This window comes from Psammomys obesus, unplaced genomic scaffold, assembly GCF_907164565.1.
Source record: "Psammomys obesus unplaced genomic scaffold, mPsaObe1.curated_primary_1811, whole genome shotgun sequence".
Lineage (NCBI taxonomy): Eukaryota > Metazoa > Chordata > Mammalia > Rodentia > Muridae > Psammomys > Psammomys obesus.
This window is the reverse complement of record NW_026596295.1, coordinates 829,565-846,263: the sequence shown is the minus strand read 5'-3', so window position 1 is coordinate 846,263 and position 16,699 is coordinate 829,565. Positions and strand designations below refer to the sequence as shown.

The 16,699-nt window shown below is 37.8% G+C and overlaps 1 protein-coding gene and 1 pseudogene across 1 annotated transcript in view; one reads left to right on the top strand and one right to left on the bottom strand.

Moving 5' to 3' along the window:
* The window catches only part of Hdx (highly divergent homeobox), a 140,730-nt gene that overhangs the window by 51,788 nt on the left and 72,243 nt on the right, over nt 1-16,699 (bottom strand). Inside the window, exon 4 of the mRNA XM_055597007.1 lies at nt 3,875-4,021. Within this exon, the coding sequence (XP_055452982.1) occupies nt 3,875-4,021 (147 nt within the window). The remainder of the gene's footprint in view (nt 1-3,874; nt 4,022-16,699) is intronic.
* On the top strand, nt 3,466-3,820 carry LOC129668967 (60S ribosomal protein L35-like; annotated as a pseudogene).

Below are 16,699 nucleotides of genomic sequence, written 5' to 3'. Positions count from 1 at the left end.
ACAAAAAAAAAACAAAACTGTAGGGAGCTAAGCCCCAGAAGAAACATTTGCAATACTTCTCTACGTCTGTCTCCGGGAATATCATGGAAAGGAGGGCAAAAAGATTGTAAGAGCCAGAATACCAGAAAGTGTGCGGTGAAGACTGGACCACTGGTAACATCAATGTATTATCATGAGATGCAAAAATTTTGTGGGGTTCCACCCCTAGACAGAGAACTATAGGCAACCACTGACTCTGGGGAGAAGGTGAATTAGCCTCTCCTAGGGATAACCACACCACCCCCTGACTATTGGCTGTGTAATGCAGAATAATCAGCTCTGAAGTCATATATAGAAACAACAATGGCCCCCCTCTTTGTGTGTATGTATGTATGTGTGTGTAACAAGATACTAAAGAATTGGAGAGAGCGTGGGAGGGTAACTGAGATGGGCAGGAAGGAGGGAAAGGAGGGGGAAGTGAGGTAATTGTATTTTAATTAAAATTTAAAATATTTAAAAATATTTAGTTGTCTTATTTATTATTTGTGTATATACAATATATATGTATGGTGTGTATGTGTGTGTTTGTGTGTGTGTGTTCATGCTCAGATACACCCATGGCACAGTGTGCGTGTGATAATCAGAAGACAATTTTCAGGTACTAGCTAGTTCTCCTCTTCTACCATGTAAATGAGGCTCAAATTTAGGACAGGGCATCCAAAGCAAGCACTTTAACTCAAGAAAGTATCTTTGATTTTTAAAAATAAAATTGAAAAGGGCAAAAACATAAGCTTGACTATCCCCTACACGTGGTGTTCACTTAGGTTCTCCATGCTACAGTTACACATTACTAATGTCTCTAGTATTTTGTTGTTGTTGTCACTTCTCTTGCTATACTCAAAATTCCTTTAGAACAGGATATGTCTGCTGCATTTCTTTCTCATTATAAATATACACTCTCCCATAGCAGCACACTCAGCACACACAATATTAAAACTGTTTTTACATCTGGGCAAAGACAAGAAAAAGCAAAGCTCTGACGAGGACAGTAAATGTTTTTAAGAAAACTTTGCCCTTCGTCTTCTCTTTGATTGTTTGAAAAAACATGTTTCATCTGAAGAGATTTATGTTTTATCATTTGTTCTTTAATAGTACTTCCCTCTGGATAGTCTGAGATGACCCTCAAGTATGGCTGAAGTCATGTAATAACTTTTCACAGAGCCAAGTGTTATTTTTTGTTCATACCTCTGAGGTGAATAGACATAGATACCCAGCAATTTTTTTTTAAAAAAAGAGGTATGTCTTAAAGAAATTTTATGAAATATTTACAATACCACAATTATCTAAACCTCATATAAATATATTTCAAATAGAATATAAACTACTGTCCCCATAATTGGTTTGTCATTTATTATAAGTTATAATAATAAATGAAATATATTTCAGATAATTTCGTTCTTTTTTAAAATACTATTACTAACACGTTTTTCCTGGACTTGCTTTGTAGACCAGGCTGGACTTGAACTCACAGAGACCTGCCTGCTTCTGCCTCCTGGAGTTGCTGGGATTACAGGCAGGCCCCACCACACCTGGCTTTAGTAACACTTTTAAAACAATATAAAAAAGAATGCTTGTTATAGCATACAATTGACTAATAGATCACGTTAAATTAAGATTTTTAAAGATATTAATAGGGATGTGCATCAATCACAAGTTAATTAACTATTAAATCACACCCAAAAGAAACCCTATACCCATTAACAGTTATTACCTTTATCTCTCTACTCCTAGCCCTTGTCAAGCCCAACTTATATAGTAACTCTACAGAGTATCTATTCTGTATATTTCACATAAATTTAATCATGCACTATGTGACATTTGTCATTAGACCCTTATTGAAGCAAGAAGCATGTATCAGTATCAGTTTTCTTTATATGAACTATAATATTTTATTATATGACCATAGCATATTTTACTTATCTATTCATTTGGAGAACATTTACATTGCTTGCACTTGGGGCTACTATGGATAATGTTGTCAGACATTTCTGTGACTGAGGTTTTTTTGTTTGTTTGTTTGTTTGTTTTTGAGGAGGGATATCTATGTTTTATTTAAGTATAAAGTCAAAAGTAGAGTTGCTGACTTATGCGGTTTTTTTGTTTTTGAGATTTTTCTTACTATTATCATTTATTACAATTTATTCAATTTGTATCTTGGTTATGGCCCCTCCCTCATCTCCTCTCAATTCTACCCTTCTTCCCTCTTTTCTCTCTAAGCTCTGTTTACCTAGTCCACTGGTAGGGGAGGTTCTCTTCCCCTTCCATCTGATCCTAGCCTATCAGGTCTCATCAGGATTGGTTGCATTGTTTTCCTCTGTGGCCTGCACACAGTTACTAGCAGGAGTGGGTGGAAAGCCCTGAGCATCTGCAAACTCACTAACAGGCATGTGTGTGAAGGGCAGAGGGCCTGTGAACTCGCTGGTAGGTATGTGTGCGAAGTGCAGAGTGCCTGAGAACTTGCTCACAGTAGTGTGTAGGGAGGGCAGAGGGCCTGCAAAACTCAGAGGGCCCAGGTACTCACGGTGCAGGAATATGTGGTAATCTCAGAGAGGCCAGTTTTCTACTCTCAGATTTGGGTCTCCTCAAACAGGAGACCCTTTAGAGTAAGAAGGTGCCCTGCACCTCAGGTTATACACTTCCTGCTGAAGCTGCATTGCAAAGTTGCATCCAAAATTGCATGGGGTTTATAGTTTGCCACTCTCAGACCACCCCTGCCCCCCAACATCCACGGTGGTGGGGTGGGGGGAGGGCTGGTTCCAATCTGTCCCAGTTCACAGGTTGTCCCTTCTCAGAAGCCTCAACATCGATGCAGTGACTTCAGCTGCCTATCAACTCACCAGTTTTGGTGTTACAGATCTTCTGCCCTTCAAGTAAAGGTGCACACTGTTAGCTGCCATCTTGGAGAGTCCACATTGCTGACTTATAAGATAAACTATTTTAAACTTTTGAGGACTGTCTTCTGAAGTAGATATGTGAACATTTAACATTCCCATCAGCAGCACATAGGGTTTCAGTTTCTCCATGTCCTGACCTATTTGTAATTATCTATACTTCTAATTATACCCATCATGTTGGTTGTTACTGTTTCACTAGTTTGGATCTCACTTTCTATAATTATGTATATATAATGTGAAATGTTTTTACTGGTTTCTTGGGCAGTTTATATTTTGGAGAAATGTTTATATATAACCTTTGCTATTTAAAAAATGTTTTATCTACCTTTTTGTCATTCAGTTGTGTTATTTACACCCTCTGGACATAATTTCCTTATCATAATTTGAAAACAATGTCTTCCATTATGCAGGTCTTTTCACTTCATTAATGACATTGTTTACAGTACCTCATGTTGCTACTTCTCAAACTTTTGGGTATGCTGCTCATCAACTAAAGCATGAAAATTACTGAACATGGGTGAGCAGTGCAGCCATGGCAGAGATTATGGCTTGGGACTTGCACAGCAAAAAGAAAGAGGAGCTGCTGAAACAACTGGACAATCTGAAGGTGGAGCTGTCTCAGCTTCAAGTCGCCAAGGTGACAGGAGGTTCATAATCCATCACCTGAGGTATCCTCACTGTCATTAAGCAGACTAAAATAGAAAAATTCAGGGAATTCTAAAGGGCAAGAAGTACAAGCCTCTGGACCTGTGAGACGTCTAGTAGGACCCACGAACCCTAGAGCTATGTGCTGCTGGCTCACCAAGCATGAAGAGAAGCTGAAGACCAAGAAGCAGTAGAAACAGGAGCAGTTGTACCTGCTGCGCATGTATGCAGTCAAAGCTTGAGGTGGCAATAAAGTACAAGACTGGTAAAAAAAAAAAATACTGAACATGTCTTACCCGAACTATTTCACAGTCGACATTTAATTCAGTTGCAACAGCTTCAATCTTCTCTCTACATACAGAGCCTAGGCTGGTCATACCATTATCCCAGTACTTCTTAAGGGTAGCCAAGTCTTGGTCACTGAACTGAGTGCGGTCCTGTAGCTAGAAAATATATTTAAAATTTAGTACAATCAAAGGAAGTGATGTTATTGAGAAGGTAAACAGAGTGAGAAGTCCAATATATAACATTGTGACAGCGATCCTGGGCTTCTTCCTTCATCTAACAAGCCATAATTTTTCTCACCTGTAAAATTAGCATGTTTAAAAGGAGTACAGGAGTCAGGAGCTCAAAATGACTGCCTACGAAAAGAAATAAACACGTTGGCTTTTCTAGACCTCCCAAAGCGATAGATTTGCAACAAAGAACACATATCAGTCCCAGAATGGGTGTGATTCCTACACTCTACAATGTTTCTTTTCTCTTTCAAAATGGTGGGTCTTTAAGATCCTATATTTTTCTGTCTTAATGTAAATTAAAACAAACAACAAGAACAAAAACCTGCCTCAGAGAAAACCTGGGACCCAGGTATCATTGTTCCCAGAAAAGGATCAATTGGCCTTTCTCACATTTACAATTGTGTATGTTTTAGCCTTTATCTCCTTGCTGTCTATGAAATATGAGATGCCTACAGGAGTAGTAGGAAGGAAATCAGACACCCCCCACTTTGGCCAAATTATAGATAAACACATTGGCTTTTACTAATTTCTGTTTCTTAAATATCTAAAATAAAGAGAAACTGAGACTATGAGTTTATTAACCCGAGTGTCCAGCAAAAATTGCAGATAAGCAATTTTACAAGTTTTCCCTATTTCCTCATGAATACGTACATTTTTGTTGTTTTAAATTTCCATAAAAAGTGTTCTAGGATGAAAGGAGTAGAATTGTTTTTAAGTGACAGCAATCTAATGTTCTTCATTATGAAAACATGCTCATTTTAGCAAACAGATAAACAGAAGATAATTTAAATTAACAATCTGGAATAACACTTAACATTTTAACTTTTACCTATAATGCATATAATGCATACATTCCCTCTCATATATTACAAAAACATCAGTAAAATAAGAATGGGGGCCAAGGATAACACAGTTCACTCACTAAAGTACTGGGGTATGAGGTTGTTGCAGTATAGTTAGTTCATCCAAGTACAACATGACTTTTTGTTTTGTTTTGTTTTGTTTTTACCAACACAGAGCAGATATAATCCTGAACCCCTCATCAGGCAAGGAAATAAAACAATATACTAATAGGGCTCTGGTAATAGAAATGAAGCTGCCAATCCTCTTTAGTAGCGCAGACTGAAGGGTATAGGACCTTCAGCTGGGAATATAACAAATACCCCCTCCTTCCTCCTCACTTCAGGTGGCCTTCAGAAGTGCTAAAGTGTATCTCAGGTTAATTGAATGCACTGTTCTATGAGGCAGTTCAGTGAGGTTCGTCCTATATATTCTGGGATGGGCCTTTTATATGAGTCATCCATGCTCCAGTAAGTAAACCCAATAAATCCACTGGTTCCACAGGCTGGATTTGAATGGAACCTTTCCTTTGGTCTGTCTTTGTTGATGTATCTGGAATGAATAGACATTTGTTCAAGTCTCCACAGGAAAAGCCGTGCAACAGAGGCTATTGTGCTGCCTTTTGCCTAAGATGAAGTTTATTTAGTTCTACAATAAGACAACACTTCAAATACTTCCTACTCAACTATGCCTTTTTTCTTTTTTTTAACTTTTATTAATTACACTTTATTCACTTTGTATCCCCTCATAAGCCCCTCCCTCCTCCCCTCTCGATCCCACCCTCCCTCCCCCTTCTTCACGCATGCCCCTCCCCAAGTCCACTGATAGGGGAGGTCTTCCTCTCCTTCCCTCTGATCTTAGTCTATCAGATCTCATCAGGAGTGGCTGTGTCATCTTCTGTGGCCTGGTAAGGCTGCTCCCCCCTCAAGGGGAGGTGATCAAAGAGCAGGCCAATCAGATTATGTCAGAGGCAGTCCCTCTTCTCATTACTATGTAACCCACTTGGACACTGAACTGTCATGTGCCACACCTGTGCAGGGGTTCAGTAAGAGCTAGAGAGGACAGGAACCCCACAAGGAGAGCAACAGAACCAGAAAATTTGAACACAGGGAACTTCCCAGAGACTCATACTCCAACCAAGGACTATTCATTGAGATGGCCTAGAACCCCTCAACTATGCCTTTTAAAATTTTATTTCTAACTGAAATTTAACATGAGGGCCACCTAAGTCAGTGGGAAGTAAAACATATACAACAAGGGTTGGGGAAGTGGTAGGAAAACCACTTGCTTTGTATGCATGAGGACCTCAGTTCAAATCACCAGCTCCCCCATAAAAGTAGTGACTGTTAGCTGTGTTTGTAATCCTAGCACTGGGGAGTGGAGATTATTGGATTTCTGATGTTTACCAGCCAGCCAATCAAGGCAAATGAAATTTTCAGGTGGAATGAGACTTTGCTCTCTCTGTCACCATCTTTGTCTCCATCTCTGACTCTAAGTTTCTCTCCTCCTTATGTGTGTGTGTGCACTCACATGTGTGTGTGCATATGTGTGTATGTATGTGTATGTGTGTGTATTAATAAATTCAATGACAAGGGGATGGAAAGATGGCTCAGCGGGTTAAAGGATACACTATACTTTCAAGGATCCAATTTTTATTTTTATTATTATTTACATTTTATTAACTCTGTATCCCTGCTGTATCCCTCTCCCTCATTCCCTCCCAATCCTTCCCTCCCTCCCTCATCTCTTCCCTGCCCCTTTCCAAGTCCACTGATAGGGGAGGGACCTCCTCCCCTTTCATCTGACCCTGTTTTATCAGGTATCTTCAAGACTGACTGCAAAGTCCTCTTGTGTGGCCTAACAGGACTGCTCCTCTCTTGGGGGGGTGGGGAGGTCAAAGAGCCTGCCATTGAATTCATGTCAGAAATAGTCTCTGTTCCCCTTAATAAGGAAAAACCAATTGGTTACTGAGTTACCATACACTATATCCAAGCAGAGGTTCTAGGTTATATCTATGAATGGTCCTTGGAGACCATTCATGGTTGGAGAAACAGTCTCATATAAGACCCCTGTGCCCAGATATATTTGGTCCTTGTGGAGCTCCTGTCCTCTCCAGGTCATACTAACTCCCCCTTCTTCCATATGATTCCCTGCACTCTGCTGAAGGTTTGGTTATGAGTCTTAGTATCTGCTATGATACACTTCTAGGTAGAGTCTTTCAGGGGCCCTCTGTGGTAGGCTCTTGTCCTGTTACTTGTTTTCTCCTGCATCCAATGTCCATCCCATTTGTCTTTCTAAGTGAGGATTGATCATCTTACCCCGGGACCTCTTTCTTGTTTATCTTCTTTAGGTGTATATATTTCATTATGTTTATCCTATCTTATAGGTCTATATAAGTGAGTATATACCATGTGTGTTTTTCTCCTTCTGGGATACCTCACTCAGAATGATCTTTTTTAGATCCCACCATTTGCCTGCAAATTTCATGATTTGATTATTTTTAATTGCTGAGTAATACTCCATTCTGTAAGTGCACCACAATTTCTGTATCCATTCCTCCGTTGTTGGACAACTGGGTTGTTTCCAGGTTCTGTCTATTATGAGTAAAGCTGCTACAAACATGGTTGAGAAAATGTCCTTGTTGTGTACTTGAACATTTTCTGGATATATGCTTAGGAGTGATATAGCTGGATTTTGAGGAAGCAGTATTCCTAATTGTCTGAGAAAGCACCAGATTGATTTCCAAAGTGGTTGTACAAGATTACATCTCCACCAGCAATGGAGGAGGGTTCCCCTTTCTCCACAACCTCTCCAGCATGGGTTGTCATTTGCATTTTTGATGTTAGCCATTCTGATGGGTGTAAGGTGAAATCTCAGGGTCGTTTCGATTTGCATCTCTCTGATGGCTAAAGATGTTGAGCATCTCTTTAAGTGTTTCTCTCCCATTCTGTATTCCTCTACAGAGAATTCTCTATTTAGCTCTGTACTCCATTTTTTAAATTTCTATTTATTTTTATTTTTATTATTAGTTAAATTTTGCTAACTCGGTATCCCAGCTGTATCCTGCTCCCTCATTCCCTCCCAATCCCACCATCCCTCCCTCATCTCCTCCCTGCCCCTTTCCAAGTCCACTGATAGGGGAGGACCTCCTCCCCTTTCATCTGACCCTGTTTTATCAGGTATTTTCAGGACTGGCTGCAAAGTCCTTCTCTGTGGCTTAACAGGACTGCTCTTCCCTTGGGGGGTGGGAAGGTCAAAGAGCCAGCCATTGAGATCCGGTTAGAAATAGTCCTTTTTCCCCTTACTATGGGAAACCAATTGGATGTACCATGGGCTACATCTGAGCAGAGGTTCTAGGTTATATCCATACGTGGTCCTTGGTTGAGTGTCAGTCTCAGAAAAGACCCTGTGCCCAGATATATTTGGTCTTTGTGGAGCTCCTGTCTTTTCCACATCATACTAACTCCCCTTCTTTCATATAATTCCCTGTACTCTGCTGAAGGTTTGGTTATGATTCTTAGTATCTGCTTTGAAACACTGCTAGGTAGAGTCTTTTGGAAGCCTCTTGCAGTAGACTCCTGTCATAAGTTCAATGCACATCCCATTTGTCTTTCTAAATGAGGATTGATCATCTTACCCCATGTCTGCTTTCTTGATTATCTTTTTTAGGTGTATAGATTTCATTATGTTTATCATATCTTATAGGTCTATATAAGCGAGTATATACCGTGTTTGTCTTTCTCCTTCTGGGATACTTCACTCAGAATGATCTTTTCTAGAACCCACCATTTTCCTGCAAATTTCATGATTTCCTCTTTTTTGATACTTGAGTAGTATTCCATTGTGTAAAAATACCACAATTTCTGTACCCATTCCTCCGTTGATGGACATCTGGGCTGTTTCCAGGTTCTGGTTATTACAAATAAAGCTGCTACAAACATGGTAAAAAAATGTCCTTGTTGTGTACTTGAGCATCTTTTGGATATATGCTTAGGAGTGGTATAGCTGGATTTTGAGGAAGCAGTATTCCTAGTTGTCTGAGAAAGCGCCAGATTGATTTCCAGAGTGGTTGTACAAGTTTACATTCCCACCAGCAGTGAAGGAGGGTTCCCCTTTCTCCATAACCTCTCCAGCATGTGTTGTCACTTGAGTTTTTCATCTTGGCCATTCTGATGGGTATAAGGTGAAATCGCAAGGTTGTTTTGATTTGCATTTCCCTAATGGCTAATGATGTTGAGCATTTCTTTAAGTGATTCGCTGCCATTCTATATTCCTCTATTGAGAATTCTCTGTTTAGCTCTCTTCCCCATTTTTTAATTGGATTACTTGGTTTGTTGCTTTTCAGCTTCTTTAGTTCTTTGTATATACTGGATATTAGCCCTCTGTCAGATAAAGGCTTGGTGAAGATTCTTTCCCAATCTGTAGGCAGTCGTTTTGGTTTGATGTCAGTGTCCTTTGCTTTACAGAAGCTTTTCAGTTTCATGAGGTCCCATTTATTGATTGTTGCTCTTAGAGCCTGTGCTGTTGGTTTTCTGTTCAGGAAGTTGTCTCCTGTGCCAATGGGTTCTAGGCTGTTCCCCACTTTTTTTCTAACAGATTTAGAGTATCTGGTTTTATATTGACGTCTTTGATCTACTTGGACTTTAGTTTTGTGCAGGGTGATAAATATAGATCTATTTTCATTTTTCTGCATGTAGACATCCAGTTGGACCAGCACCATTTGTTGAAGATGCTATCTTCTTTCCATTGAATGGTTTTGGCTTCTTTGTCAAAAATCGAGTATTCGTAGGTGTGTGGGGTTTTTTCTGGCGTACCCCATTTTTTAATTGGATTACTTGACTTATTACTTTTTAATTTCTTTAGTTCTTTATATATTCTGGATATCAGCCCTCTGTCAGATATAGGGTTGGTGAAGATTCAAGGATCCAAATTTGATTCCCAACACTGATGTTGGATGGTTCACAACTACCCATAAGTATAGTTCTAACAGATCTGACCCCTCTTGTGGTGTCCACAGGCAACAGCAAAAATGTGGTGCACAAACATACATTCAGGCACAAACACATACACATAATTAAAAATAAAACTTAAAAATGTGGCAGCTCAGTCTCCATGTGTTCCCGAGTAAGGGGAGCAGGGGCTGCTTCTGTCATGAACTCACTTGCCTCCTCTTTGATCACTTGTCTCTGGCAATGTGTCCTTTCCAGGCAAGAGAGGAAAGTGATCCAGACAGATTTGATAAGCTTTAGTGAGATGGCAGAGAAAGAGAAGTTCCCCACTCAGTGGACCAGGGCAAGGGGATACTAGAGGATACTAGAGAAGAGAAAAGGAGGGTGGGACTGGGAGGCATTGAGGGAGAGGGATAGTGAATAAGTTGCAAAAAAAAAAAAAAAGAAAATCAACCTTAAAAATGAATTAGTTCAATCTGTTTCTTCTTACTTAAGCAACCAAGTAATATTAATTGTAAGTACTATTTTTAAATCATATGTTTTCAATGAGTGAATGTAAACATGTCCTTTAAGATTTTTTCTGATCAAAGGGTATAACTTTTTTTTATTTTTTTGCAACATAAAAAAAAATCACATCAGGTGTTCATTCTACATTGATTGCACAACAGTTGGGGAGTTAAAATTCTAAAAACCAAGAATAAAATCAATTGTAGAAAATTCTAGGAAGACTCAAATAATTCATCAAAACTGCCATCGTGAATATTCCCATGAATTTCCGCTGCACCAAATTCTCCAGTACAAGTTAACCTACATAACTGTCGGAATGAAAGGAGTAATGAACAGAACACTGAATGCACTCAGCCAATTAATTTGTAATTCATTTAGAGGACATCCAAAGCTGATTCAGTCTTTAAATTGAACTAAATAAAACCTGATTTGATTTGCTAGAAATGTGCTGGGGTCTCAGCATTAGCAATGCTAAAGGCGACCTATTATGACAATGCTTATTAAGTAGAAGCTTAGGAAAGAAGCATAGTTATTTTTAAAGCTCCTAAGAGCATATTTTAACTAAGAAAATAAATAAGGTAATAAAAATCAATTAGTATTAAAATTGCAAAGGCCTATTTAAAGAAGGACTAGAGTGAGTGGATATTTAAAGGATAAAGTGAATTCTCCCCTAAGGAAGTCTGAAATTGAAGTCAATTTTTCTTTCTATTGGGCTCTCAGGTCAACTTTGTTTCATCAGACATACTGAAGTCCAAAGTTCTGGCTTAGGTAAAGGACACTGGTAATAATTTTCTTGATTTTCTGTAAAGAGTAGCATTCCAAAAGCCCAGGGCTTCCTATATAAATAAAAATAAAAGCACTGTCAGTGAGCTATCCTTCAGCAAGCCCCTAGTATGAAATACAATCTAATAAAAACAGAAGAGTATAAAATTAATTACTGTTTCTCCTTCTTTCACCTGAAAAACAACACCAAAATCACTAACAGTAGATTACAGTAACATTCTGGGACTAAAATGCATATATAGAGCCAGGCTCAATCGCTTATGAAATAACTCCATCATTACGGAAGCTGAGGTAGGAGAATCACTCTGGATTCTAGCCAGAACTGCACAACAAGCACTAAGATAGATACAGGCTATGTGTAAGATTCTCCCTTTGCTTCCTACCATATATACATATAATGTATATATATGCAATTATATGTTTATTAGTATATATAAATATACATATATAATATATATTCCTTTCTGAAAACCTATAACTGTAACACCAAAATACAACACTAGTAGTAATTTCATATATATTCCCAACTAGATCACATGATACTATAATTTTAAACTTTTCTAATTTTCTTTATCAACATTTGCAGAAACAGACACTATAACCCAGGCTAGCCTGAAACTCCCAATCCTCCTTCCTCAGTTTCCTGAGTCCTGAGATTATAGGTATGAGCCATTATAACTGGCACATCTGACTTTAAAAAAAAAATCATTCATGTGAGTAAAATTGTGTCACTCTTGTCTTTTCAGTTAGTATGATAATTTTTGTCATTATTCATACAGTTATAAATGGCAATGTTAACTTTTTATATGGGGTAAATAATATTCTATTCTATTCTACAAACATACACCTACATATAATATAATAAAATATTATGTGCATATAAGCAGAACTACCACATTTTTAATTTATTCATTCCTTGATAGAATTTAAGTTATTACCAAATTTTGGCTACTTAAAAAAATGCTGCAGTGAATATAGAAGGGCAGATATATCCCTTGGAGACTTTGCTTTTAAATCTCTTAAAATATGTTTTTGTAGTTGCGATTGCTGCTGTTATTTTTGTTATGTGTAGGTACCCACAGAATATAGAGGAGTTATATCCCATAGAGCTGGAGTTACAGATGTAAATCAAGTGTGCTGAGAACTAAACTTGGGTCCTCTAAAAGACCAGGAAGCACTCTTGGCTGTTGAGCCATCTTTTTAGGACCAACTTTCAAATATTTTGATTGTATATCCAAAACTGGATCATATGATAGTTAAATTACATATCTTATACATTTAATTATACAGTAAATAAATTGTATACAAGTTAAATTAGATTTGCTATGTGTGATGGGAAATTTCCAGCAGTATGTTTTGGTTTTTTTATTATTTCCTCTTTATATTCTTAGGAAGAGATTCTTAATTACTACCACTGATTCAGGAGAATGGCTAAAGTCACGACTAGCTTATTTCCCTTAGCATAATGCACTTCAGTCTTAATCCATGTTGTACAGTGTGTCAGAATTTCCTTCTTTTGTAGGAAATTCTTCAGTGTGTGGTTATCTACTTTTTGTTTATCTATTCAACCATTGATAGATGCTGTGGTTGTGTCTATCATTTGACTATTGAGGATAACACATCTATGAACATAGATATACAAATACCTTTTCAAAAGCTTTCAATTATTTTTTGACCTATCCCCACAAGTAAAACTTCTGGGACATGTGGTAGTTTAATTTTTTAACTTTCGTCTTTTAGTATTTGGAATTGAGCCCAGGACTTTATGCATGATATGCTCTTCTACTAAGCCATATCCCTAGTCAATTTTTTAATTACTTGAGAAAATTGAATGTTGTTATTCTATAGCAGTTCTACCATTTTACAACTGCACCAAAAGTAAACAAAGATTATGATTTTCTTATACCCTCAAAAATGCTTTGTCATGCTTTGTTTGTGTGTATACATTTTAGAATATATACTTAACTCCTTTGAGGTATCACTAGAAATTTTGGGACTTCTTTGAGTCTATAATTCTGTGAGTTAATTCTGTCTTCATTTTATGGGAACAGAAGACCTAGATCATATATGCAGTTTGAAGAAAAAAAAAAGGCCCTGAAAATGATTAGTTTCTTTCATAGTTAAAAGCTGGAAATGTCTTTGTCAGATTACAAAGCTGTGCGTAGTATTTAAGCCAAAATGTCTCTGATTCTGTCCTGGCCAAAGGCCAAGGATGCCAGGAAAGAATTTGTCTTATCTTTTTTTTTTTTAAAGTGGTACCCCTTTCCTGAAAACAATACTGAGAACATTCCTGAAACTGTGACCCACCTAGACACCTAAACTGGAAGATGAAATGACCAGCACACTCCCTGCTTGATTCCTCCATCCAGTGAAACTTTAATTAACTCCAAGACAGTGAGTCTCAATAGGGTTCCATTCCCGGAGATTCTTTCTTTTCTCTCTTAAGCTCCTTATAATAAAATACTTCTTCCTAAAACTCTTTCTATGGTCTATGAATTTCATTCTTTAAATTTGCAAAAAAAGAACCCCAAAGTCAGTGGTATGGGGTGGCTTTCATAGCCATCAAGTTTCTAGGACCTATCTTCCCAAGACAAGCACACCTAGAGCCAAGAAGGGCTTTTACTCTGGCACAAATTGCAATTTTGCTGTGGCATATTCAGTCACTTGGGACTCTTTTAATAGAGTCTTCTAATAATTGCAGATCATGTTTCATTCACTCACACCTGTAATTCATTTTTGAGAAACAGCTTTAGTTTTACAGCCTAAATCTCTCTCTCTCTCTCTCTCTCTTGCTTTCTAGAGTGCTTTTTCCTAACTTACACTGATTTCATGCCAGTAAACCTACTATAAATAAGATATTATATACTTCAATGTATTTAATATACAAACCTGCTGAAAATAATTGTTTACTATCACAGCAATGTAAAGTATCAGCCATTTACCCTCAAAATCTTATGGCTGACTAGGGCAGTGGACCTGATGCACATGTGCAGAATTATGCGTGTACTGTGTACACAGTTTCCACATGAACAGGACAAAATTCTAAATCCTAAATGTTCTCTATTGAATATGTACTTTGTTTTATATCAACATCAAAGTAAAAAGAAAAATTGTAAGTTGAATTACAATATCTTGTGGACTGCCAATACCGTAATCCAAATTAATGACCCAATTGTCTTCCAAAGACACAACAGGTATCAACTTGCTGTCAGTTGTTTGTTTTACATTTTTGTTTGCCATACTATGAACATGAGTTTTGCATACAGGTGTTTTTCATTCAGTGTGAAAGGTTTCTACTGCTGACATACATTCTCTGCCCATAGATATCATTTTGGGCTTAACTTTTCTTCAAAAGGTGAATGGTTTCTTGGCCTCTTGGTTAAAATCAAGTGAAGATCAGCAGTGAAGTCTAGAGTTTGAAATGACATTACTCAGAAATATGACATGTATCACAAGCAGTTTCAATCATTCTATAATAGAAAGAAAACCTATTTTTTTTTTAAGTTTTTGTTTTGTTGTTTGTTTGGTTTGTTTTTGAGACAGGGTTTCTCTGTGTAACAGCCACAGCTGTCCTGGAACTCACTTTGTAGACTAGGCTGGCCTCAAACTCACAAAGATCCGCCTACCTCTGCCTCCCAAATGGTGGGATTAAAAGCATGCACCATCATTAACTGGTGAGGCCAAAATGTCTATTATGTTAGATAAGCTTACAGATACTGAATTTCTGCATAACCAGAATTCCACAAAAAACTGAGTAACTATTTTTTATATAACTGAACATTTTTTCCTTTGAACATAGTAGGAAACAGTTTCAATAGAGAGGAATTGACCTCACACCCATCAGAATGGCTAAGATCAAAAACTCAAGAGACAACATATGCTGGAGAAGATGTGGATTAATGGGAATCCTCCTCCATTGCTGGTGGGAATGTAAACTTGTACAACCACTTTGGAAATCAAACTGCTACATTCTCAGAAAATTAAGAATAGTTTTACCTCAAGATTCAGCTACACCACTCCTAGGCATATATCCAAAATACACTCAAATGTACAACAAGGACATTTGTTCAACTATGTTTGTAGCAGCTTTATTTGTAAGAGCCAGAAACTGGAAACAACCTAGATGTCCCTCAACTGAGGAGTGGATGCAGAAATTGTGGTACATTTATGCAATGGAATACTACTCAGCAATTAAAAACAAGGAAATCATGAAATTTGTAGGCAAATGTTGGGAACTGAAAGATCATCTTAAGTGAGATAACCCAGAAGCAGAAAGACACACATGGTCTATACTCACTCATAAGTAGTTATTAGATATATAATATAGATAAACATATTAAAATCTATAGTCCTAAAGAAGCTACACAACAAAAAAGACCCTAGGTAATATCCTGAATCCTTATTAAGAAGGTCAAATGTGATAGACATCAGAAATAGGAGAATAAAAGGAAAAGGAACATACCACAGAGAGCCTCTGTAAGACTCTACTGATTGAGGTATTGAAGCAGAGGATGAGATGTATAGTCAAACTTTGGGCAGAGGGCATGGAATTTTATGAAAGAAGGGGCAGATATAAAGACCTGGAATTGACAGGAACTCCAAAAGTAGACGAACAGAGCCAAAACATTGGGCCCTGGGGGCCCTGCAGAGACTGATACCCCAACCAAGGACCATGCATGGAGAGGACCTAAAACCCCTACTCAGTTGTATCCAATCCACTAAGTCTCCAAGCGGGTTCCTTAGTAAGGGGAGCAGGAGCTTTCTCTGACATGAACTCAGTGGAAGCCTTTCTGATCACCTTCCCCTGGTGGGTACAGCCTGGCCAGGACACAGAGGAAGACAATGCAGTCAGTCCTGATGAGATCTGATAGTCTAGGGTCAAATAGAAGGGAAGGAAGACCTCTTTATCAGTGGACTAGGGGAGGGCCATAGAGAGAAGAGGGAAGGATTGTGGGCTTGGGAGGAGACAAGGGAGGGGGCCACAGCCAGTATACAAAGTGAATAAATCATAATAAACAATAAATAAAAATTTTAAAAAAATAAAAGAATTGTGGCTTTTTCTGTAGCTCAGTTGACATACTGTTTCCCTAGCATGCATAAAATCCTGACAATCTTCAGCACCTCATAAATAGGGCATAGTGCTAGACAGGTATAATTCCAGTGCTTGAGTAGTGGAGGCAGGAGGATCAGAAGTTCATGGCCATCCTTGGCTACATGGTAGGTTCAAACGCCAACTGGGCTACACAGGATCTTACCTTCTTTTTTTAAACATTAAAAAGAGGAATTACTGATCTTCCATATACTTATAAGAGAAATGTAGAATGACAACAATAAAGTTCCCCCAGATATCACATATTTGGCCTCATCACTTCAATATATATATATATTGAATGTATATATATATATATATATATATATATATATATATATATATATATATATATATATATACAAAACCTCTCCAAAAAACATTAAATGACAAAAGTAGCATAGATTTTTATGGTACATACATACATATTAGAGA